Here is a 23,333-nt window from a genome sequence, read left to right on the forward strand (position 1 = left end):
ACCGAGCCTTTAGACTGAAAACCCATGTCTGTGTTATTTTATTTGTGTCTTCTTGGAACTCCATGGTCCTCTAGATCAGATTTGACAGTAGAGTCAGAGCACAGGCTGGAGTGAGGCCAGGGACCTCGGACACAGCAACAGCAGAGGGAATTTTTCTTGCAAGCTCATGGCTACTGCATGGTGTTTATGAGGACAACAGAGAATCAAGTATTTGCAGCCTTTAGAGGAATTCCTGTACAAACTCTTAGCAGACTCTTCAGTCAGCTCTGCAATACCGGATTCTGCTCAACGGTTCGCTTTCTGGGTCGGGGAAACTCCCAAGATTCCTGCGGCAGCCTTTGCCATGATCTGTGCAGCCTTTCACAATTCTCGTAAAGACTGTAGCGCTGCTTCCCTTTAACGTCCACTCCTTAGTCCTCGCTCTGTTACCTTGGAGGCTTTGGAAAGGCAGTCTGACCCTTCTTTCTCAGATAGACGCTCCAAACTTTGGACACAGATACTGTGTTTCCATCGGTCTCTGCTTTTCCTGGATCCTCTTCCCTGGAGCTCCACTTTCCAATACTGCACATTTAGCCATCTCACTTTCCACCTCTATTTCGTAAGAAGTTTGTCAACGCTTCTGATGTCAGGGATTCCCTTGCTGAGAGGAAAAAAATTCCTGCCCAAACTTGGGGGATGTAGTCAAGGGTCACCTACATTCAAAGCTACATTTTGATACAAGAGAAAAGTGACTCCAAGGAAATAAGTAAAAGGCTATGCAGATTTATTTTGCCTGGACCACCAGCCAAACAAAAACCTAAAGGTGAATTCTGGGCTAAAGTGGCATTCTGCTTTTTGACTCTTCACCTCATCCACTTGCCCTCCCGTCGCCCCAACATCCATTAGCAAATAAAGCCTCCCATTTTCCCGACTGCGATAGACTACGATTAAATCTGGAGCGAACGCAAAGGGAGGGCGGCAGTTCGCGGTCACTTCCGGGTTACTTAGGGCGGAGGGAAACGGCGCTAGGGGAAGTGGGGGTCGAGTCCGGGACGTAGACGGCTGCGCGGCGGAAGTTAGGGTCGCAGCTGGGTCCGCGCGGCGGAAGTTAGGGTCGCAGCTGTGTCTACACGCCGCCTGAGAGTCGGAGCGGATTTTGCGCATGCTCACACGCAGCAGTCGCTAACGCCGCTTCCGGTGGTTGCGCCGGCCGCGCCAGACCCACGATCCCAGCTTTAGCGGTGCGGAAGGGGTCCGGCTTTGGGCAGGTAGGGGCCGCGGGTGTGGGCCATCAGTCACTGCGGGCAGTCAGAGCGGAACCCGAAGGGGCACGCTAGCGTTCACCCGTGTTGTCCCGGCATTGTCTCCTGATGCGCCCTTCCTCCAGTTCTGAGAAGGAGGCACCAGGGTGGCAACGCTTTGCCTAACGTGGTACATGCGTGACACCTCTGTAGTTTTCGAGAATTTGGGAACGAAGAGCGGCTTCTTTAAGCATTGCGTAAAACACACGTGCATGGGATTTAAATTCCTGTGCTATTTAAAACCCATGCTTCTAACCATAGAATTTGATTTTAGATGATTCACGCTGGCTCCGATGTGAAGTAGCTAAATTTGAGGCAGGGTCACTAGGTACAAAGCTGATGCAGTAACCTAGACCCAACTTGGAGGTGTCCCGAACGAGGGTAGCGGTGTAGGATTGTGGAGAACAGGGAAGGCAGTTTCAGCAGGACCTATACTGTAGTGAACCGTCGGACATAGAATATTGTCCTCACCTTGCTGAGGTTGGGCCGGGTGACATTACCTCCCTAAACCCTTCTGTTTTTTCAGCATGAAAATGGAAGAAAATCATAGGATGTCTGTACGGATTAAATTAGGTGATTTATGTGCCTGGTGGATATAGAAGGGCCAGTAAATTGTAGCTAGTATTACTATTATCATTGTACTGTTTTGTTATTTTGCATTATTTTGCTGTTTCTCTAGACTTGAGTTGGGTTTTCTTTTCGTTACTGTTTTAAAGCAAGAGGACATACTTATCGTTGTGTTTTCTTGAAATGTAACATTTGTCTTTTTTGAATGGATCATTTATTTTGGCTGTTGCTGACATACATTTGTTTTTTGAAGGAACTACCAGTACAATTAATTTTGCTGATCAGGTAATGTACACTAGATTTAAAAACATCTGTCTTTCTGTATACCTCAGAAGGCTGTGGATTGAGATGCGCAGAAAGTGACTGATATTCTCATTTTGAAACAGGTATGAGTGATTTCAGCGAAGACTTGCTAAGGCCCAGGACGGAGGATGGCCCAGGGGAACTGAGAGTGGGCTCCGGTTCAGGAATGCATTTTCCGTGGCTGCAAAAGCTTGTAGAGAGTGTGGGTAAGTGAGACAGCGTACCACCGTTTGCCTTCAGCGCAAGAGATCAGGTTTAGTGTGGACACAAAATGAAGAACCAGGGTGGTTCACTTTTCAGGATAGCAGTAAGATACATGAGGGTTTCGTATGCTGTAGCCAAAAAGAAATAATTAAAAAGTAGGTTCTTCTCTTATTTCTTTTAGAATTCTTTTCCTTCCAATTGATAACAGTCTATATTATGGTACATAACACTTTTTTTTTTTTTCTGAGAGCTTATTACATCCCTGGCATTGGCTAACTGGTGGGGCTATGTAGATGAAGATGTGATCTCTAGCATCGAGGAGTATGTACCTAGGAGGTATTTTCAAGAAGTTGCTGTTGAATTGCATTGAAATAATTCCTGATAGAATTAGTCTAGAACAGATTTTGAAAGCGGGAAATTTCCTCCCATTTCCATCTGATGTGACTATAAACACGGTTCTCTGGGATAAACCCCGTATAAGGACATGTAAAAGAAGTGATGATCTGTGTGTTGGCCTGCTGGACGGTGTGGTTCAGGGAATGCATTTGAACCAGCACTTTCCTGATTGCCCGCAAATTCCTCTTTCTTAACTTGACCCTCTCTCCCCACCCCCCTTTCATGGCTGATGGGTTATAGGTGGGGTTTTTTTTCTTGCTTGATGAGAGAGGAAAAAAAAATTAATTAAATGGAAAAGAAAAGGTACCAGATTGAGAACATGTTCAGCGGGAGTCCCAGTACCAGGCTCTGTAAATACAGAGCAGTTACTCTTTCTAGTAAAATAACATAGGTCATGGGGTGAAGGGTGAAGAAAACCTGTGAGTCGCCCACGTGTCCTAACCTTTGACCTTGTGCAAATTAGTTTCCTTTATAAGATCATCTTTAGTTCCTTTTTTCTTTAACGTTCTGTGTCCTAAAGTATCCAAACTTAGAAAGAGAAAACAGGGTATTTGAAAATAATTAGCCCCTAGTAAAATGCTAACTTACAAGTGAAAATGACTCATTTCTTTGCAGTGCAGCACACTTATGTAATGGTAGCTTCAATCTGAAGTTGTTGTTGACATAAGAAACATCCAGAACTGTAAAGAGCTTTTAGAAGAGTTTATTTGAGCCCAAACTGAGACAGTTACTGGGAAGCAAGGTTTCAAACACTGCTTTCCCCTTAGTTCTATCTAGACTTTAGCTCCTATTTCTTTATCTTTTGATCTAAATCTCATCTCCTGTAATTGTATCAGTACGTCCTCAGTAATTCTTTGGCTAGGCATTTTCAAGGTGAGGAAACAGAATCTCAAATAGGTCTTTAAGTGCTGGTCTCAGGAGTCAAAGCCACATCTATCTCAAAGCCCATAATTTTTTTTTTTTTAGATTTTATTTTGTATTTAGAGGGGAAGGGGGGTGAAAGCGAGGGAGAGAAACATCAGTGTGTGGTTGCCTCTCTCACACGCCCCCATCTGGGGTCTTGGTCTACAACCCAGGCTTGTGCTCTGACCAGGAATCAAACCAGCAACCTTTCGATTCACAAGCCAGCACTCAGTCCTCTGAGCCACACCCACCAGTGCTCAGAGCTCAGACTTTTAATGACTGAAATATATGAGAAAAACAATAAGATAACATGTTAAGTTCCTGGCATAGAGCCTCTGGCATAGTGAGTGTTGGAGCAATAATAATTTCTTTCTTCTCTTATTTCTGCTAATTAATGCACAAGGTTTAAAGACTCTACTCTTTAACCTTTGTAGCGACTGGAGGGAGAAAGCAGAAGGAGTTTGCTCAGACAACAAGCGCCTGTTTAAGCTTCATCCAGGAAGCTCTGCTGAAGCACCAGTGGCAGCGAGCGGCCGAATACATGCACAGTTACTTTCAGATCTTGGAGGACTCAGACAGCAACAAAAGGCAGGCTGCGCCCGAGGTCAGTGAGGTGTGAGTCCGCTGGAGGGATCACCGGTGTTTGGGCGTTTCAGCCTCCTGAGCTCCACCCGGAACAGCTGTTATAGGGTCTCAAATTGATTTAAAAGTATTTTTAGACGGAGCGTTTGTATTGGGACATTATTTTGCACACTCTTATTACTTACTGTGATTTTAAAGGAGACTAAAGATAGTTTGAATTCTGAATTCTCAGATTTCCCTAACACTGATTTATTTATCCTGATAATTCATTTTCCCCCTTGTGATTATTTTCCCCTCTCTCTAGGATGAAGGGAAACAGGTTACTTATCCGTCTTAAAATCATTCTGACCCCTCTTCCTCCATCGGCTCTGCTCCGTTTTTCCACTCTCCCGCTCAGCAGAGCTCCTTGAAAGAGTGTGTGTGAACCTGTTCTCTCCAAACACTGTCCAGTTAGGCCTCCCCGACCTCCAGGGTCCCCATTTCCCCAAAGGCTCTGTCAAGGTCAGCGGTTCTCCGTGTTGCTAAATCCAGTGGCGGTTCTAGTGCTCACCGAACTCGACCTGTTGGCCGGAGGTCATCGCCTCCTGTGTGATGCACTGGCACCTGGCTTCCAGGACACGAGGCTCCCTCCGTTTCCTCTCCTGCCTCGCTGGCCGCTCCTCTGGCTCCCCCTCTCGCTGCTCCTCTTCCTGGGCCAGCACTCAGGCCTTAGTCTTCTGCACCCGAACTCACTCGGGCGATCGCTGTCCCTTTCACAGCCTTATCTTTCGTCTCTGTGCTAGAGATTCCCAGTCCTGCACCCGTGGCCCTGATGTCTCTCTCTCTCATTTCCATGAAAAAGAAGAGCTCCAGTCTCTGTCACCAAAGTTTTGCTGCCCTGGGGAGAAAATATATCTCATCAACATTTGTCTGTGGCTGATAACAGTTCTCAAATTGGAGTTCTCCATCTAAATTACATAGAGTCGGTGCTAATGAAGCTGGTTGAGGTCGCAGGCAGTGTCTAGTCTGTGGCCCTTGGTTTGCAGATAATAAAGACGAGACCAAGAGCAATGAAGAAGCAATATTAATAGAACCCAAGTTTTTTTATTTTCTTCCTGGTTAAAAATTTTTATCATCAGTGTGTATCTTAATTGCCCACCTTTTTAGACTACTAAGTTAAAAATGGCACTGTTAGAGTTATCTGGAACTTTGATTCAGTTGCTGGGAAAGATTGTGTCACGTGTGATACAATGTTAGTCTCGCTGTGTGAAGCGCAGTACAATGCTGGTGGGAGTGGTGTGGAGGAAAGGAAATTACGGGTTGCTCTTTAGTGTTGTAATCACGAAAAAGTGCTTTTCTTAGACATTGGTTAAAGCATGGATTTTACATTTTTGTTAGTAATTTCTGTTTTGACAGATTATTTGGAAACTCGGAAGTGAAATTCTCTATTACCATCCCAAAAGCAACGTGGAGACTTTCAGCGCCTTTGCTGACAGGATGAAGAATATCGGCGTGATGAATTACTTAAAGGTGAGGATGCGGCTCCGTGACTGCGCCTGCGCGGCGCTCTGGCGGCAGAGTCGCTGGTCCCGGTGGTGAGAGGGAGTGGGCGAAAGGCAGGGACGGAAAGGTAAGGCTCCCGGGTGAATAAGAGACCCGGAAAGGAAGCGGTGTTGTGAGGACTGTATACTTCTGCATTTCCACTCCCTGCCTTGCTCTCCGAGTGAAATGCCGTCTGCTGTGTGTGTCTCTGGCACCAGAACCCGTTTTTCGGAGATGGCACCTGTGTGCGGTATGGCGATGGGCCACGTCCTCACCCTTTGCCTAAGTCCTCTGAGCTCTCTAGGAATTGGCGCTTTTGGGAAAGGGTAGAGCTAAACAGATTGGGAATTTGAGTACGTGAAAACATTTTCCCCCACTTTATTGAGGTGTAATCGACATATAACGTTGCATAAGTTTACTGGGTACAGTGCAATGCTTTGCTGCAGGACAGTGTGAGAGTTAGCGCAATAAGGTGATGGGCGCGCCCTTCACCGCACATGATCACCCTTCTGTTGGGGGTGTGACGCGGAGAACATCGAAGCTCTGCTCTCACCGCAGCTGTGGAGTGTGCAGTTCAGCATCATCAGCTGCGGTTAGCCTACCGCACCGTCGGTCCCCGGTACTTGCTCGTCTCATAGTGGGCCTTCGTGCCCTTGGACCGCCCTCAGCCCTCGGCAGCCACCCTGTGCCTTCTATTTGCGTGGCTTTTGCGTAGCGTCCGAGCCAGGACACTGTCTGCAGAGCCAAGGTTCTTTCCCCTGGATCCTGCTGCCTTCTCTCTGTGAGCTTACATAATTTCTCATTCACGTCGTGTTGTTTCCGCTGTGTTTCCTCTTGGCTAGATTGAAATTAAAAAAATAATATATATATATATATTTTATTTATTTTTGGGAGTGGGGAAGGGAGGGAGAAAGAGAGGGAGAGAAACATCAGTGTGTGGTTGTTTCTTGAGTGCCCCCAACGGGGGACCCGGCCCACAACCCAGGCATGTGCCCTGACCAGGGATCGAACCAGCAACCCTTTGGTTTGCAGGCCGGCACTCAATCCACTGAGCCACACCAGCCGGGGCAGATTGAAACTTTTGATGACAGGGACAGTGTTGTAGGATCACTGGTGTGCTAGCAAGGTCTCAGCCCAGCAAGTACCACGTGTTGACCAAACTTTCTGACGAATGGCTGTGTAAGGACCTGAAGGTCAAGGGCCTTTCCTCATTGCCCTTGCAGATCTCCTTGCAGCACGCGCTGTACCTCGTGCACCACGGGCTGCTTGACGACGCCAGCAGAAACCTCAGCCAGGCGGAGACATGGCGCTACGGTGACAAGTCCGCTTCCCAGGAGGTGCTGATCAGCCTGGTCCAGGCCTACAAAGGGCTGCTGCGGTACTACACCTGGTCAGAGAAGAAGGTGGAGCTGTCCCGGCTCGGTGAGTGTCCGAGCGAGCTTTCCCTGTGGCCATGCGGCTGAGTCACGGGCTCTGGGGGAGGGGGGCACCCAGTCCCCCCGCCGAGCTTTTCCCAGAGACTCCCGAGAACAGACATTTCCACGGATGTAAAATTCTTGATCATCATCCTTTACGTGTCTGATGGATCAGGGAACTCTCAGACAAAAATCACACAAATTAAGTTGACCATTTTAGATGCATTGCTTTTTTTAAACATAATTCCGAGAAGGATGATCATTTTTGTCAGCAGGCATTATTGCATGTACTCAGTGTTTCTCGTGGGTTTAGAATGGGGTTTAGTGCGTTTTACTGTGTTGTTTCTCAGAATACTCTGTCTACAGTACAGCGCAAGGTGAAGTCGTTCCACTCTGCACAGAGGTTGTAATAGACGGTTTTCTTGATTGACTGACTGTGTGTCCTCACACGGAGTCCCCTGCTCTGACCGTTTCCGTGGGGAGGTGCCCTGTGCCAGCCCGTTTGTCATCTTTGGAGCTGTGGGCTCCCTGTGCTTTCTCTCTGTTGTTTGGTGTGTCTCGGTCGCTGCTCTGGGGTTAACCCCGTTCTTGTTACGTTCTCCTCCTGCGCCAGGTCTCAGACCTGGTGCCGACCATGTCCTGTGGGCTGAGCAGCGCTTCCTGGTGAGGCTTCTGAGATGAGCAGTGCTGCCTTGGTCTTGGGTCCCGGCTTTTGCTAACCTCAAGATTCCCTTCCCTCTCCCTAGTTTCTCCCTCTCCCAAGATACTTCTGAACTGCCCCCTGCATCCCAGTAACCTGGGAAGGGCTCTGTGCAGTCTCCTTACCCAGAATGCCCTCTGCCCTCCGCACTCCCTGGACCCGTGTTCTCATCCCTTCACCCTCTTAGGGTGGCCCCATGTCCAGCCTGTATCGTTTGGTTCTTCGTCTCTTGCTTCCTCATTGTTCTGAGTTCTGTCCTGTGTATCTCCTAGTCTACAGCAGTCTGTCTTTTGAGGTCACACATCTGTCCTCTCTCTCTTTAGTTAACTTGCCATAACGCCTGCTGCGATATTTTTTAAAGGCTTGCTGATGTTGGCTAGGTAAGTTTTAAAGTCAATGTTTACTTCTTACACACGGTCAGGCAGAACCGAAGTAAATATTTGACAGTGAAAGCAGCTGGGACCTGGCCTGCCTCAGGCCCCCTCCACGGACCAGTGACTCAGCACCTCCCTGCGGCTGGTGCGGTGTCCTGGGGCGGCAGGGGGTGAGGACGGGATGACGCGTGGAGCTCCTCGGGTGACTCCCGACCTCAGGTGCCTGTGTAACAGAGCCAAGTTTGGGCTGGGTTCATGTAGCCAAGCTCGTCAGAACGAAACACGTGGGTGTCTGCCCCCAGCTGGCTGGGAACAGGTCCCCGTGGCTCCTGGGCCGCCCTGGTTGGGTTTGATGCGCTTGTGACTGGGGACCCCCTTCCACCCAGCTGGGTTCCACCCAGCTCATGCTTCCTCGGGGATCTGCCTTTGTCTTTAACATGTTTTCTCTGTCATTCCTTGCCTACTTTCCCCTACCACCTCATTTCCCGTCTGCGTTGGTATTCATTCGGTGGTCCACCAGGGAGGTCTCTCTTTTTTTTTGGCGAGGGTTACTTATTGGCTAAAAAGTAGCAGTGGTCCCCCAAAGTGCTTTGGTCTTCTCTTAGCTACTGCTTTTGAAAGACTGAGTAACTTTCTTTTTAGAACTGTAAGACTGTGAAATATGACATGCAGAAAGTCCCCACTTAACGCTGTTGATACAGGTGCTGTGACTTCAGTGAAATGACAGGTAGCAAACCCAGTTTTACCCTGGGCTGATTGACGTGAACAAGAGTTGAGTTCCTGTGGCATGTCATCAACACTGTAATGGAACGGCGTTGAATGCAGGGTGTCATTTGAGGACCTGACGTTTACAGAAAAAGTGTATAAAACAGATGTGTGACGGAATGAACAATTCTGAAACAAACGTCCATGTAATCCCCACCCGGATTCAGGAGCACACTCTGCAGAAGGCCCCCCCCGTCCTGTCTCCGGGAATCCTGTCCTGGCTTTCCTTGCAGCCACGCCCTTGCTTTTCACAACACTGCCCACTCTGGGGCGTGTCTGTAGGCCATGCAGTGAGGGCGGCCTGCCTCCCAGTGTCCTGTTTGTGCATTTTGTTTAACATTCGTTTTTAAAACATTTCATTGTATGACGGTCATACAGTTTATTCCTTCTGTATATTGATGGTCATGTAGGTGATTAGCAGTTTTTGGCTACTATGGATAACGCCTCAAATTTTCGGGCATGTATACTGTTCCCCATAGGTGTATGTTTCCAGAAGTAGAATCGTTGTCACGGGGTATGTGCATTTTCAGCTTCAGTGTAGAATAGGCTGAACCCTTTCCAAGGTGGTTTCCGATTCACATTCCACGGGGAGTCTCATCAGGGTTTTCTTTTGCCTGTAATCTCTCTAATATACGCTACTGCCAGATTTTTCATGTCGCCCAGGTTGTAAGGTGTGGTGACCTCGCATATTTTTTTAAAAAGACAGCTTTATTGAAAACCGAGATGTGATTCTGACTACAGTTCACCCACTAAAAGCGTACAGTTGGGTGCTTTGTAGGACATGCACACAGAGCTATGCATCCATTGCTGTTACCTTTTTTAGGGGGATGAGGTTTTGAAGAGTTAGTGTTACTCTTTATTTGTTATAATTCACCAGCAGAGCCCTCAGGTCCTGAGCTTTTCCCGTGGGCAGTTGCTGATGGCTGATTCGGCGGGAGTCTGTGACACTGGATGACTCTCAAAACCCTCTGTCTTCGAGCAGACCAGGATGATTACGCCTACAGCGCCGCGTCGCAGAGCATGCTCGACCACAGCTGGAAGACCTCCACGGACTTCCGTTCGCTCATTCAGGTTCCTGGAGTCTGGGACCCCTTTGTGAAGAGTTATGTGGAGGTGAGTAGACTTTTCATGAAGTTTTATGAGTTTCATTTAGGCCTTATCTCTATGGATCAGAAGGAAACTAAAATGCTTAAAAATTGTTTAAAAAATAAGATGTATCTTTTTTGGTCTGAATAACTTTTGTCCATAGTAGTATTCTGTAAATGTGACTTTGTGTTTATTTTTACCACTGGATAATGTGTTATAGCCAAGTATTTGTACAATAAATAGTGATCTTGTTGTAAATGTCAACTCTGTGTTATCCTTCCTGAGCTTGAAGGAAATGCAGAAGGATCGTTTATGATCCGATGGGGTGGAGTGGAGTGGGAAGGAGACAGAGATCCGAAATTAGGTCACAGTGTGTGGGATGGAGGACGGCTTTGAGGACGTCCGTGGGGATGTCCGGTTGCTCGGTCATTGTGAAGCAGCGGAGGGGCCTTGGCTCTGGGCGCTGGGAATAAACTGTCTAAACAGTTTGCCTTTTGCACGGTTCACGGTGCTGAAGCGATGATGATGATGGGGTTGTCGGAAGATGATCCGTGCACCCAAATGCTGGTGGGTCTGGGAGTTCCCGGGACGGGTGGGGTGAGGTGAGAGGAGCAGCAGCTGCCGCGCCCGCCTTCTGTGGCTGCAGTCCCGGACGGCCTGAGGTCCTCCGTTGTCACACGCTCCCCGTCGAGCGCTGCGCTGCTCACAGGACAGCGCTTCGGTGTGGTTGCTGCGCTTCTCAGGAACAGGGTACGACAGGGAAAGAGCAGGGACCCACGTGGGCCTGGGTCGTGGGTGACGTCTGTGCCCCGTAGAGGTTGTGGTGGGGGCACTGCGCCGGTGGGAGCGGAGGCCGGCCTGCCTCCCGGCCCCAGGCGGCAGAGGCTGTCCTCCAGCCCCGTGACACCCTGGCACCCGTCAGTGAGCTGGGCGTCACCCCTCACGCAGCCGTGGTGTTACAGGGGCCGCTGAGGGAGTGCGTCTTGTTCCGCAGATGCTGGAGTTCTACGGGGACCGCGAAGGAGCCCGCGAGGTCCTCACGAATTACGCCTACGACGAGAAGTTCCCGTCGAACCCGAACGCGCACGTGTACTTGTACGGCTTCCTGAAGAGGCAGAAGGCTCCCAGGGAGCAGCTGATCAGTGTGCTGAGGGTATGGGACTTCCGGTCCGCGTTCCGCCGGGGCTGGGGGACTTCCGGTTAGCGTTACGACGGGGCCGGGGGACTTCCAGTCCGCGTTCCAGCGGGGCTGGGGGACTTCCGGCCCGTGTTCCAGCGGGGCCGGGGGACTTCCGGTTCGCTTTCCGCCGGGGCCGGGGGACTTCCGGTTCGCGTTCCAGCGGGGCTGGGGGACTTCCGGTCCGCGTTCCGCTGGGGCCGGGGGACTTCCGGTTAGCGTTACGACGGGGCCGGGGGACTTCCAGTCCGCGTTCCGCCGGTGCTGGGGATCTGGTCAGCGTTCGGATGGGGATTGAGGGTCTGGTCAGTGTTCGGCGGGGCGGGGTCGTCAGCTGGGATGGGGATTGGGGGTCCGGTCAGCGTTCCGACGGGGCCGGGGGTCCGCGTGGGAGTGTGTCAGTTCACGCTGTCCAGCTTTCGTCGGCGCTGCAGCGCTCGGAACGTCCCGCATCGCTGTTTGTTTAAAAGTCACCGGTAGTGAAGTTTATGTGCAATAACACACGTATTCTAAGTGTACGCTTAGAGGCACTTGAACAAATACATGCACCCACGTAACCACCACGATACCCAAAACTCGGAGCATTTCCGACCGTCTGGAAAGTCCCGTAGTTTGCTCTGCGGCTGGTCCACCCCCTCCGGGCCCCAGGCAGCCCCTTCCTGCCTGATCTGTTCGGTGGGCTTTCTGCCCCCACCGACTGGATCGGCCCCTTCTAGAATGTCACGGAAGTGCAGTCGTACCGGGTGCACTCCTTTCTCGCCTGGCTTTTCTTGCTCAGTGTAAGGTTTTTGAGATTCATCTGTGCTAGTGTCCAAGTACTTGTTCCTCATTATTGCTGAGTAGAATTCCATTTCATACATTCTCTCTTTGGTGGACGTTGTTTTTTTTCACTCGTGGCTATCAGGAATGCTGCTACGAACACTCATGTAGAAGTCTTTGCGTGCAGATATATTTTCGCTTTTCTTGGGTATCTGCCTAAGAGCGGACTTGCCAGGAAGTATATGTGTGACCACTTAAGAAACTGCCCGACTATTTTCTGAAGTGACTGTACCATTGACCTTCTCATTGTCAGTAGACAAAAGACCAGTTTCTCCACATCTTTGCCAACACTAGGTTTTGTCACTCTTTTTGAATTATAGCCACTCTATGTTGTGGTGGTGTCTCTTTGTGGTTTCAGTCTGCATTTCCCTAATGACTAATTCCCTAATAGCTGCGGAGCATCTTTTTAATATGCCAGTTGGATATTTCTATGTCTTATTTAAAACATTATTTATTATTTTGACAAAGTATAGTTAATGCATGTTTCTTTTCTAATTACTTTTTAATGACTAGTACTTTTTGTCTCAGAAATCTTTGCCTACCCAAGCTCATGAAGGTTCTCTTCTGTGCTGGGTGCTAGAAGCGTTACGGTTTATGCTTAGATGTATGGTTTTTCAGCGGAGTTGTTGGTGCAGCGGGGGGCAGGATCAAGGTCCGTTGTTTTTTGTGCGATGGTTGCAGCCGTGTTTGTGGGAAAGACCGTCCTTTCCCCCCAACCTGCGTCGGCCACTCTCTGGAAAACCAGCCGACCGTGTGTGTCCGACAGAAAGGAGCTGTGTTGGACGCGGCCTTGCCTTCCAGACCAGGCGGGCTTGGAGAAACTCGGTTTTTCCTTCTGGAAGCTGCAGCGTTTGAAGTTAAGAACTCAGTGGTGAGTTCACTAGCGGTTGCACGTAACAGAAGAAAGGGTTGATGAGCTGCATGGAACACACCAGGGTGACGCATGGACAGGGAAAAAGGACGAGAAGGACCAGGGGAGTGTGTGAAGGACTCGGCGCGAAGGTCCGGCTCGGTTGGCGCCGTGGGAGGGGCACTGCGGGGGTGGGGGGGCGGGGGGCGAGAGGGAACGGGGCCAAAGCCGACAGTCAGACGCGCACAGACAGACAGAAGCCAGCGTTTGAAGAGCTCATGTCTAAGAATTTTGTAAAACTGACAAAAGATTTCTGGAGTTCTGGTGATGTTCTGTTTTCTTGGTCTGCTTGCTGATTACATAAGTGTGTATAGCTTTGTAAATATTTATTGAATGACACACTCATAACTTGTAACATGTCTATTACATACTATATTTAAACAAAAGGTTTTTGAACAACCTAAGTGAATTCAACCATATATAGAATTCTATATATAAGACTTAATGTGATTTTGTAAGAACCAAGTTTTAATAATATTCTCAGTTATTGGTATATTGATCTTGATTGATCTCCTTTTAAAAAGCTGTTTAGAAGAAAAAAATTTAAAGAGTTACTTTTTGTTTTAAAGGAAATTATATCAGTGTAAAGTCAAAGAATCTCAGCAAGCAGAGGGAATGAATTCATTTTTAGTATTTAAATGTGTTAGGATGAGAAATAGAATTTTACTTTAAATTCTGTTTTTAGCATATAAACAAAAATAGTCCTTTCTGTTTCTGAGAGGAAACACCTTTAGTGTCTCTCTGTTGTGTGGAGCGGCTGTGAAAACACGTCCTCACGTGTCCCTGCCGCGCCGCGTCCCAGAGCGCGGCCTCGCGCGTCTCCGTGACCAGCACGCGTCACGCGGCCGCTCTGCGTGGTGCCGACCTCCCCCTGCATCTCCTCCGTCCTGGCTTCCAAAAGAAATTACATCTGTAAGTGTAGTAGACAGCATAAAAAACACATGAGGAGAAAATAAAAGAATTTCCACATTCTTCACCCCTCCTCTGATTATCTGGTTGTTATCGGGGATTTTTTTAAAAAAACAGCTGTAGGTAGAACACTTTCTATACCCAGATTGGAACTGGATAGAAGCAGAGCATGTGTGAAGCCTGTGAGTCATTCACTGAGGGTCTGTTTGACGGTAAGAACTTTATTGGAGAGTAAGCTGAAATTTGAGAAGTGCCTTTTGCATGTGTGAATTTGACAAAATTACTCTTTCTTTCAGATTTTGTATCAGATTGTACCATCTCATAAGCTGATGTTAGAATTCCATAGATTACTGAGGAAATCAGGTAAGTCACATGTGTTTTAAATCTCTTTGCTGTAGCCAGGCTGTGGACTGGGGTGGGGGTGGCGGGGGTGCCAGCAGACCCCCACCCACCTGTCCTGTGAATCGGGTTCCACTGGCGCACAGCCACGCCCACTCACTGGCGCGTCGGCCGCGGCTGCTTCTGCTCAGGGCAGCAGAGCCCCTTAGTCGTGACAGAAACCCCGTGGCTCAGAGCTTACATATTTACCGTCTGGCCCGTCGCAGGACAGTTCGCTGACTCCTGCTGTAGGACGTCGGGCCACAGTCAGCAGGAGAGAAAGGGCTTTCCTTTGTGTGGTCTGCCTCGTTTATAACCACTGCTGCGCCGCGGCTCCGTGTGGACGAGCCATGTCCTCTCTGGGGGGAAAGCAGCCCGAGCCGACCGGCGCTGAGCCTGTGCCGGTGCCTCCGCCCAGGGAGGGGACGCGCGGGAACTGCCCGAGCGGGGCGGCTTCTTCGAATGGTGCCCTCGCTGGGTGCAGTGGGCCCTTGGACAACATGGGCTCGAACTCTGTGGGTCCACTGATACTCGGAGTTTTTTCAGTGACTCCTGTAAAAGCATTTTCTCTTCCTTATGTTTAATAGTATTTTCTTTTCTCTAGCTTGCTGTGCTGTAAGAACACAGGATATAATACATAGAACAGACAAAATGTGTGTTATTGGTACAGCTTCTGGTTAATAGTAGGCCATTCGTAGTTAAGTGTTTGGGGACTCAAAAGGTAGACGTGGACCCTGGCTGGGGTGGCTCAGTGGACGGAGCGCCAGCCTGTGAACGGAAAGGTCCCTGGTTCGATTCCCAGTCAGGGCACATGCCGGGGTTGCGGGCCAGGCCCCCAGTTGGGACTGTGTGAGAGGCAACCAGTCGATGTACCTCTCACACATCAATGTTTCTCTCCCTCTCTTCCTCCTTCCCTTTCCCTCTCTCTCAAAGCGAATAAATAAAATCTTAAAATAGCAGTTAGGGAGTTTGGACTGTGGGCATAGGGGTGCGCTGACCACCCTGACTCACGGGTTCAGCAGTGCAACCCGCGTGGAGATCAGACTCGGCACTCCAACTGGAGGAGCGTGGACTGAATTACTGAGCTTTTCGGATTCACCACCGGAGCGTAGGAGGCAGGGGACTGGAGTAGTCCGTTAACCGACCTGGAGGGCTCATGCTTCAGCAGCGTTCACCGACCGGATGTATTGTTTCAGCTCTGCGCGCTCCCGTGCCTTGCGGTGCCGCCCCTAATCACTGTGACCGTTACAGAGCGAGAGGAGCACCGCAAGCTGGGCCTGGAGGTGCTGTTCGGTGTCCTGGATTTCGCGGGGTGCACTAAGAACAGGACCGCTTGGCAGTACTTGGCAAAGTGTCTCAGACAGACCTTAACGGGGTGAGTAAGAGACACACAGCGTTTGTTTATCACTGCATCAGCATCAGTCACGTTTCCCAGAATTACCGCTGACGTCGATGTCAGTTTTCAGGTAGCGTCCTCTGCCCGTGGGTTTGGGTGTCTCGAGCTGTGGGCGCTGCTGCTGTCTTCCGAGTCCCTCGGAAGCAAGCACGCACCAAGTCACAAGTACGACCTGCGCAATTCTGTCAAGATTTTTCTACGCTAGCAAAGTCGGCCCCGCCACACTGCTAGGGAAGGTGTGGGTTTTCCAGTTGGGAGGGAGGACGGACGGGCCCCTCCCACCCTGCGAGGCCCCCGGGAAGCTCGTTGGGGTCCGCGTGTCGTCACGGCCTCGGGTCTCGGGGGGCAGCTCTCCCCCCAGCCGCTTCCCGAGCTGCTCCCAGTGGATGCGGGGCCTCCAGAGACCATCGCGGGTTGTATCCGGAGGACACTGACCAGGTGGGTGCACCTCGAGCTGGGCGTCTGAGGTGACACCTCTGATCACGATGCCCCTGGTGCCACGTTTCAGGAAAAGGGTGGCACTAGTACTGATGGTACCACTCCTGGTACCATTACTCCCGGTACCAAACGACAAGGCAGAACTTGTCGTTTTCACTTGGTGAGAAGAAAGGATATGAAAAAAGTTTTTTTCCAATTGTATCCATTTTTAGTTGGTTAGGAAGTTCGTTATCGGTGGGAATGGGTTTCAGGCCTCAGATCTGACCCGACCCTGGAGTCAGAACCGAGCCGATTATAAAATGTTTCTGGTGTGATGTGTTGATGTGCCCACAGTAAGCCGTTTCACAGGCCTAACGCCCTGTCTGAACCCCTGCTGACCACAGAGTTCTTGGAGGCCGAGGGCTGTGCCGTCCCTTGTTTGACCCTGGGAGCTCTGCCGGGTGGGTCCCCAGTATGTGTTGGCTCAGTCCGGTGACTGACGAGCACTCGGCATTGGCCAGTGCGGCTGTCGACCCTGTGTGTTCGTGCATGTGGGTGGTAACGGCATCTGAATGTGGACGGTAATTTTCTGTAACGTGTAATTTAAAATAAGGTTTTGAAGTAACTTTTAATTACTAATAAAGGCTAACATTTAGGGAACATGTACCATGCGCCAGAGAGCATGCCAAGGGCTCTGTCTGAGGCCGCCACACCTCCGGCCCAGGTAACCCCGGTGACAGTGCTGCGAGGTGGTGCCGGTCACACCCTCCCCTCGGGGGACCCACGCAGCTCTGAGAGGTGCGCCCGCGTGCGCGTGGCCAGGGCCACCCGGCGGAGGGAGCGTGGGGGGTCTGAGGTGGGTGCCCAGGACCTGGACTTTGTGGCCCGTGCTGTTGCCCAGGCGCTCAGCTGACTGGCTGCTCAGCCAAGCTGCAGTGGGACCCGGAGACAGACAGGCAGGCAAGCAGACAGACAGCTGGCAGAGCTCACTCCGGCCTGTGCTCTGTGGAGGCCGGGCCCAGACGGGGGCTGGGAGACGTCTTCTTGTCGTCGCTCCGCAGACTCTCGAGGTCATGTCCTGGCCGTGGAGCTCTGTCTCCGTCCTTGACCTTGTGCCTGGCGTTTCCTTTCCCAGAAACCATCTCGCCTGGGTGCTCGAGCAGTGGACTTCCAGGAAGAACTGGTGGCCCGGCTTTCACTTCAGCTCCTTCCGGGCGAGAGGCGACTGGACGGAGGACAGAGCTCTGGCTCAGGAGAAAGCCTTCGTGGCGGGCACGCTGCTGGGCAGAGGTGCGTGTCTCTGTCGTCATGTCCTCGGGACGTTGGTGCGTGTCTCTGTCGTCTCGTCCTCGGGACGTTGGTGCGTGTCTCTGTCGTCTCGTCCTCGGGACGTTGGTGCGTGTCTCTGTCGTCTCGTCCTCGGGACGTTGGTGCGTGTCTCTGTCGTCTCGTCCTCGGGACGTTGGTGCGTGTCTCTGCCGTCATGTCCTCGGGACGTCGCCTTGGGAGGACTTTGAGATCACAGAGTGCAACCATCCGTCCGTCTGGCAGCGCACCTAGTGCAGGACATGTGGACGTTAGATGCTAGAGAAACAGCTGCTGCGTAGAGAAACTGGTGGACAGACAGAAGAGTCCTGGGCAGGGGCCAGGCCGTCCGTGGGTGGGAAGCCCCGTGTGTGTGTGAGCAGCAGGGGTGCTGTGCCGTTGGCTGCGGTTGGCGCTCAGCTCTGACTCGAGCGCCCGCAGGGCCGGGAGGACAGAGGTGCAGGCTGCTTCCGCAGCCAACGGCCGTTGGCTGTGCTGTGCACAAGGTCTCCTGGGGTCGTCTGCTGTATTAGATCCAGGGAAATGGGCTTTACTGGCCTTAATGTTTCATAACAGCTTTGTATTGTATTTATTTACCTGTGCCTGCAAGGATGAAGCATTTTCACTTAAGAAGAAGTCTCTCTCCTAGTAATTTAAGAATGCTGCGCAAGCCAGGGAAGCCGGTGCTTCCTGTGCGGAGCACGTAGCCTGTTCGCACCCTCGCTTGCTCTGCACCGCGGCGTGTGGGTGAGGCTGCGGACGGAGCACGTTCAGAGGCGAGCAGCGTGGGCCGTGCGGTGACTGCGAGCACGCAGGTCCTTGTTCGAGTGCGAAGTCTGTTACAGGGAGTCTTCGGGTCACTTTGCGACGAGGTTTCCATCAGTTTGGAGTCCGTACTGTCAGCGACTGTTCCAGGTGGCTCCTGGGGTCTCGCAGATGCTGGCTTTGCAGGAGGAAAGAGGCGAACAGGCAGGAAGTGACCGTAAGGTTTCTCTCTGGTACTCGGAGAACAAGGAGCAGAAACGGGATGTGAGCCGCGATTCCCTCCTCGCTGGGAGCTGGAGGTCTCCAGGCCCGCCCCCTGAAGTGTCTGGGTCCGGGCAGAGTCCCAAGACCCAGTTCCTTTTCCAGTTCCGTCCCGAACTTTCCACGTCCCTTCAGCCGAGTGGTCCACCCTCGGAGCCTCCACCTGTCCCTGTTTGCAGAGGACGCCTCTGGCGAGGGGCTGTTATCCTAAACACACACACACACAGCGCTACAACTAAACAGTCCAGCCCTGGCTGGCGTAGCTCAGTGGATTGAGCGCGGGCTGCGAACCAAAGTGTCACAGGTTCGATTCCCAGTCAGGGCACATGCCTGGGTTGCAGGCCACGGCCCCCAGCAACCACACATTGATGTTTCTCTCTCTCTCTTTCTCCCTCCCTTCCCTCTCTAAAAATAAATAAATAAAATCTTAAAAAAAAATAAACAGTCCACTTAGAAAATAGGCAGAGGACCGGAACGGACCTTCTGACGCGCATGCGCTGGGCGTCCCGGCAGAGCCGCATGATTGCGGTCCAGCCGCTCGCCAGGCTGGAAGGACCGGGTCATGGCCGGTCTATTCCAGCCTGTGATGTGTGTGATCCTTCACGTCACGTCAGGGTCTTCTGCAGAGAGCTTCCTCACTGTTGTGGTCTAGATGCCTCTTTTGCTGCTTCGGAAACTGGCGCTGAGAGGGAGGGGTCAGCAGTAGTTTGCTTCTGGAGAAGGCTCGTTTAACTCATGAGTGTGCGTAATGCGCGTATCCCCCGAGTTAGGGCTGTGGGGGGAGCAGGGCAGGAAACAGGCCCCCGTGTGCGCTTGAACTTGGGTGGGTCAGAAGCGTCCTCGCGGGCAGGGAGCCGTGCTGTCCACTGGCCAGGCCCTGTGAGCGTGCCCTGGGCCCCTCGGGCCGGGGGCGCCGGGCACTCTGGTCCCACAGTCCCGTGCGCCGGGATCGGAGCAGCACTAAAAATGCAGAAACGTGTCGGAAGCGTTTGGTCAGTATTAAAACTGTTTTTCTTTTTTTTTTTTAGGTTGTCGATATTTTCGGTATATTTCAAAACAAGACCATCAAGCTTTGAGGAAGAAAATGAAGCGGATAAAGAAGTTGGTGAAAAAATACAGTATCGTAAATTCAGGACTCTGATGTTGAATTTAAGTTATTTCAGATTAGTGGCTACAGCGTTGTAGCTCCATAGATAATTATCGAATGTATTTATTGGGTATTTTAAGAAGATAGTTTTTTATATGGCTATAAAATAACTTTATTTTTGTATTTATGTTTACTATTATTTATAGCTGGACAAACAGTCTCACTACCTCTACTCTTTGTAAATAAGTGTTTTTTCCTTTTTTGTACTGTTATATGTAGCATTTATTAAGGAATAATCTTCAATAAAAATATTTATTTCTTTAATTGGAGAATATACCTCCACAGCAGTCTCTGTTATTTGCATGTAATTTGCCTGACTTTGTGTAACGAAATGTACCTGTGATACTGTTCCGTGAATTTGATTCTTTTAGGCTCTAAAGACCCACATTAGCTTTGCCGTCGTGAAGAATGTTTGGGTGCCAAGTTCTGTTGAGGGGCTTGGGAAACAGGAGGGTTCAGAGCGGACGCCTCCCTTTCTCTTGCTGTGTGAGGCGGGGCAGTGTGGGGCTGGGCGGCCCCACGGAAGGGGAGGGGGAGGTGCCCGTGGCTCTGGAGGGCGGGCCGGCATCGCAGCCTGAAGGCAGGCTCCCGGCCACCCGTGGGCCCTCCTTCCTCCTGGAAGCCAGGAAGCACAGCAGGCAGCTGGCCGGTGGGAGGAGACTGAGGAGGAATGTGTCCCAGGGCCACACCGCACCAGGTCCCAGGGCAACGCGTCAGGAAGGACTGCCAGGAATGTGGGCGGAGCAGCTGCACAGCATCCTGAGAAAACCGGTGGAGTGAGAGCAGGTGCAGATGATTCCCTGTGCAGAGAACTGGTGTCCCGAGTTTCCTGGAGTCTCACGACTCAAGAGGAAGTCCACTATTTAGTGGTGCGCCTTGTGTTCTCCCCACTGGCTGATACTCCCACTGATCTTAAACCGTCTGCGAGAAACTGGGGGACACACTGTGCCTCGTCAGTGATTTAATTCAATACTCTATATTTAGTAAGAAGTGACTATCAACAGATAAGCACCCAAACTTACAATATACGCATGAGACAAGCGGGTGCCCACGGGGACCAGAGTACACCAGGCGACAGCTGGAACCCGACGGGGCAGGCCCGTGTCCGGTGTTGTGCCTGACTACACCAAGGGCGGTGTGAATCCCGAACTGAGTGTTTTCAGGTCCTCTAGAGAGAGAGCCAGCTTCCTGGGTGGTGATCCCTCACACTCACCAAGTACTGCGGGCTTTGCATTGCGTCACGTCACCCCCACAAACCCTGTGGATCACCCCTGTCTTGCCGAGAGAGGAGGCCGGGCCCTCAAAAAGACGGAGTGACCTGCCCAGGGTCACAGCTGGCAGGTGCTGGCACCAGCCCCGACCCCAGCCAGGAAGGTTCCCAGGTGCACGCTCCGCTCGGCCCACCTGGGCCGGCTCCCAGCTCCGTCAGCAGTTACAGCGTGCAGAGCTCGCAGCTGGACGGCAGCCCTTCCGTGTGCTGCAAGTGTTATTTTCATACATTTGTTTAAAATTCATTTCTCAGTGACAGTTGATGTGCAATGTTAGTGTCAGGTGGAAGGCACAGTCATTAAACTGCTACATACCTTCTGAAGTGGGCACCCGGTGAGTCTAGTACCTGCCGGACACCACGCGGGGTTACCGCGGTATTGCCGACTGCGTCCCCTCGGCTGTACTTGAGGTCCCCGTGACTGTTTCTGTAACTGCCGGTCCACGTCTCAGTCCCCTCCACCTGTTTCACCCGCCCTCCAACCCCTCCCCTGGGGGTGTGGCCACCGTGCATTGACCTGTACACCCCCCCCAAAAGAGTTGTTGAAGTCCTAACCCCGAGCACCCCAGCCTGTGGCTGTGTTTGGAGACAGAGCCTTTGCAGAGGTAACCGAGTTAAAATGAAACCGTCCAGTTGGGCCTCAACCCCGTGTGACCGCCGCCCTGATGAAAGGGCAAGTCTAGACGCAGACGCGTGCACAGGGAGGACAGCACGCGGCACAGAGTCGGAAACTGGGCGGGTGCTTCCACAGGCCGCGAGGAGTGCCGGATACGGCCTGCCCGCAGACCCCCCACCAGACCAGCCAGGACGGAGGCATGGCCCTGGGAAGGAGCCCACCCAGCTGGCACCCAGACCTTAGACCTAGGGCCTCTGGAGCACGAGACAACAGCTTCCTGTTGTTCGGGCCGCCCGGGTTGTGCTGTTTTGTTACAGCAGCCCTAGCAAACTAATGCAGTCACTGTTTAAAAAGGAACCACTGTATTTGCTTCAGAAGTAGGAGTTCAAGCGAGCGCAGGTACACGATCCGGTCCCAGCTGGCGGTTCCAGGCTCGCCTCCTACAGCCACCAGACCTCAGGCAAAACGTGCTTTCTGTCCGCGCGCCCACCCGGGCCTTGTCTCAGCACCCCACCCGGCCTTCACCCGGATTTTCCGAGAACCCTCCAGCCGACGTCATCGCCGTCTCCTCAGAATCCCTGGCGGCAGTCTGGTCCTCCTTGTCTCACCACACTGTGCCTTGTATCAGATGCCTACGTGAACCCCTTTCTCAGGGCATAAACTCCTTGAAAAAGTTTTCTTTCTGTATCCGTGTTCTGTTAAACACTCCTCCTCCAGCACGAGACTTTGCACAGGAGAATACTACCTACCAAACCAACAGAGTCATCGATTGTGAAAAAGAATTATTGCGTAACTGTTATATAATCATATGTAATGTGTCATTAAAACTGGATATTATGTAGTCCCATCTGAAGTATTTCATATTTCAATAGTCAGAAACTCATGCTGTTGCTCTGAGGGGCCTGCTGGCTGGCCTTTCCTGCTAACTTTGTAATCACTCTGCCCAAAGCAGTAAGATCAAGTTTGATCTTACACGTCCTGGGTAGACAGAAAGATTTATGTTTTATTATGGCCATGTTGTTCTTTGCTTGCTTGTTTAGTATGTGCCACAGTTCTGTAAACGGACCCATTTAGAATTATTTTCTGAAAAAGGCATTCCTTTTGGACTCACTGTTGGGCATGGCAAAGGGGAAACTGAGGCATAAATGTAACAGAGATCAAACAGTACTTCTCGCCCTGGCTGGTGTAGCTCAGTGGATTGAGCGCGGGCTGCAAACCAAAGCATTGCAGGTTCGATTCCCAGTCAGGGCACATACTTGGGTCGCAGGCCACGGCCCCCAGCAACCGCACATTGATGTTTCTCTCTCTCTCTCTTTTTCTCCCTCCCTTCCCTGTCTAAAAATAAATAAATAAAATCTTTAAAAAAGTTAAAAAAAAAGTACTTCTCAGAGGGAAGGGGTTACTCCCATTCCTGAGAGGTGACGGTGCTGTGCATTCACCGGCCCACGTTAGACCAGTGCTTCTCCTCCGGCCCAAGGCTCCCACGGCGATGACATTGTGTGACCTTGGAGCAAAGAACCCGTGCAGACAGCCCAGCCCCCAGGCCACGGCTGCTGTGTCGTGTTCTGCAAAGCCACGTTCAGGGAGGTCGGTTATCGAGCAGTCCACACAGGAGAGCAGGGCCGAGTTGGTGATGGTTCTAACTGCTCCCTCCTCCTGGCTTTTCTCTTAGTTACAAAAAGGTTTGTGTTTTTTAAATGCCACCGGGGGCTTTCCCAATCCAGAGCATTCTGAGTGCAGATGTGGCTCGGTGGAGGCTCCGTGTGGCCTCGATGAGTCCTCGTCTGTGGGGTGAGTGGGGGAGCCGGCGGGAAGCCCCCCTCGGAAGGCCCACCTGGGCTCAGAAGAACCTTCTGTCTCCTGTGCATTT

The 23,333-nt window shown here is 51.4% G+C and overlaps 1 protein-coding gene across 2 annotated transcripts; it reads left to right on the forward strand.

Moving 5' to 3' along the window:
• Nucleotides 1-1,035: 1,035 nt before the first annotated feature.
• TAF1A (TATA-box binding protein associated factor, RNA polymerase I subunit A) lies at nt 1,036-19,815 on the forward strand. Of its 2 annotated transcripts, XM_045861379.1 has the most exons (11): nt 1,044-1,247; nt 2,234-2,356; nt 4,088-4,257; nt 5,631-5,744; nt 6,980-7,178; nt 9,993-10,123; nt 11,091-11,249; nt 14,208-14,274; nt 15,541-15,664; nt 17,238-17,392; nt 19,462-19,815. In XM_045861379.1, the coding sequence occupies exons 2-11, from the start codon at nt 2,236-2,238 to the stop codon at nt 19,572-19,574; spliced, it is 1,353 nt and encodes a 450-aa protein (XP_045717335.1). In that variant the 5' UTR covers nt 1,044-1,247; nt 2,234-2,235; the 3' UTR covers nt 19,575-19,815. The 2 variants fall into 2 exon arrangements, 1 of the variants encoding a protein (XP_045717335.1); XR_006788194.1 differs by lacking the exon at nt 19,462-19,815 and having other exon boundaries at nt 1,036-1,247; nt 15,486-15,664; nt 17,238-17,375.
• The last annotated feature ends 3,518 nt before the right edge of the window (nt 19,816-23,333 follow it).

Source organism: Phyllostomus hastatus, unplaced genomic scaffold (genome assembly GCF_019186645.2).
Source record: "Phyllostomus hastatus isolate PE091 unplaced genomic scaffold, TTU_PhHast_1.1 phas_contig_148, whole genome shotgun sequence".
In the NCBI taxonomy this organism is placed as follows: Eukaryota; Metazoa; Chordata; class Mammalia; order Chiroptera; family Phyllostomidae; genus Phyllostomus; species Phyllostomus hastatus.

Excerpts from the sequence above, each read along its gene's own strand:
- TAF1A (XM_045861379.1), top strand. The coding sequence starts at position 2,236 with ATGAGTGATTTCAGCGAAGACTTGCTAAGGCCCAGGACGGAGGATGGC. Across the intron at positions 11,250-14,207 it reads AGCTGATCAGTGTGCTGAGG|ATTTTGTATCAGATTGTACC; the intron begins GTATGGGACTTC and ends TCTTTCTTTCAG. Across the intron at positions 15,665-17,237 it reads CTCAGACAGACCTTAACGGG|AAACCATCTCGCCTGGGTGC; the intron begins GTGAGTAAGAGA and ends TTCCTTTCCCAG.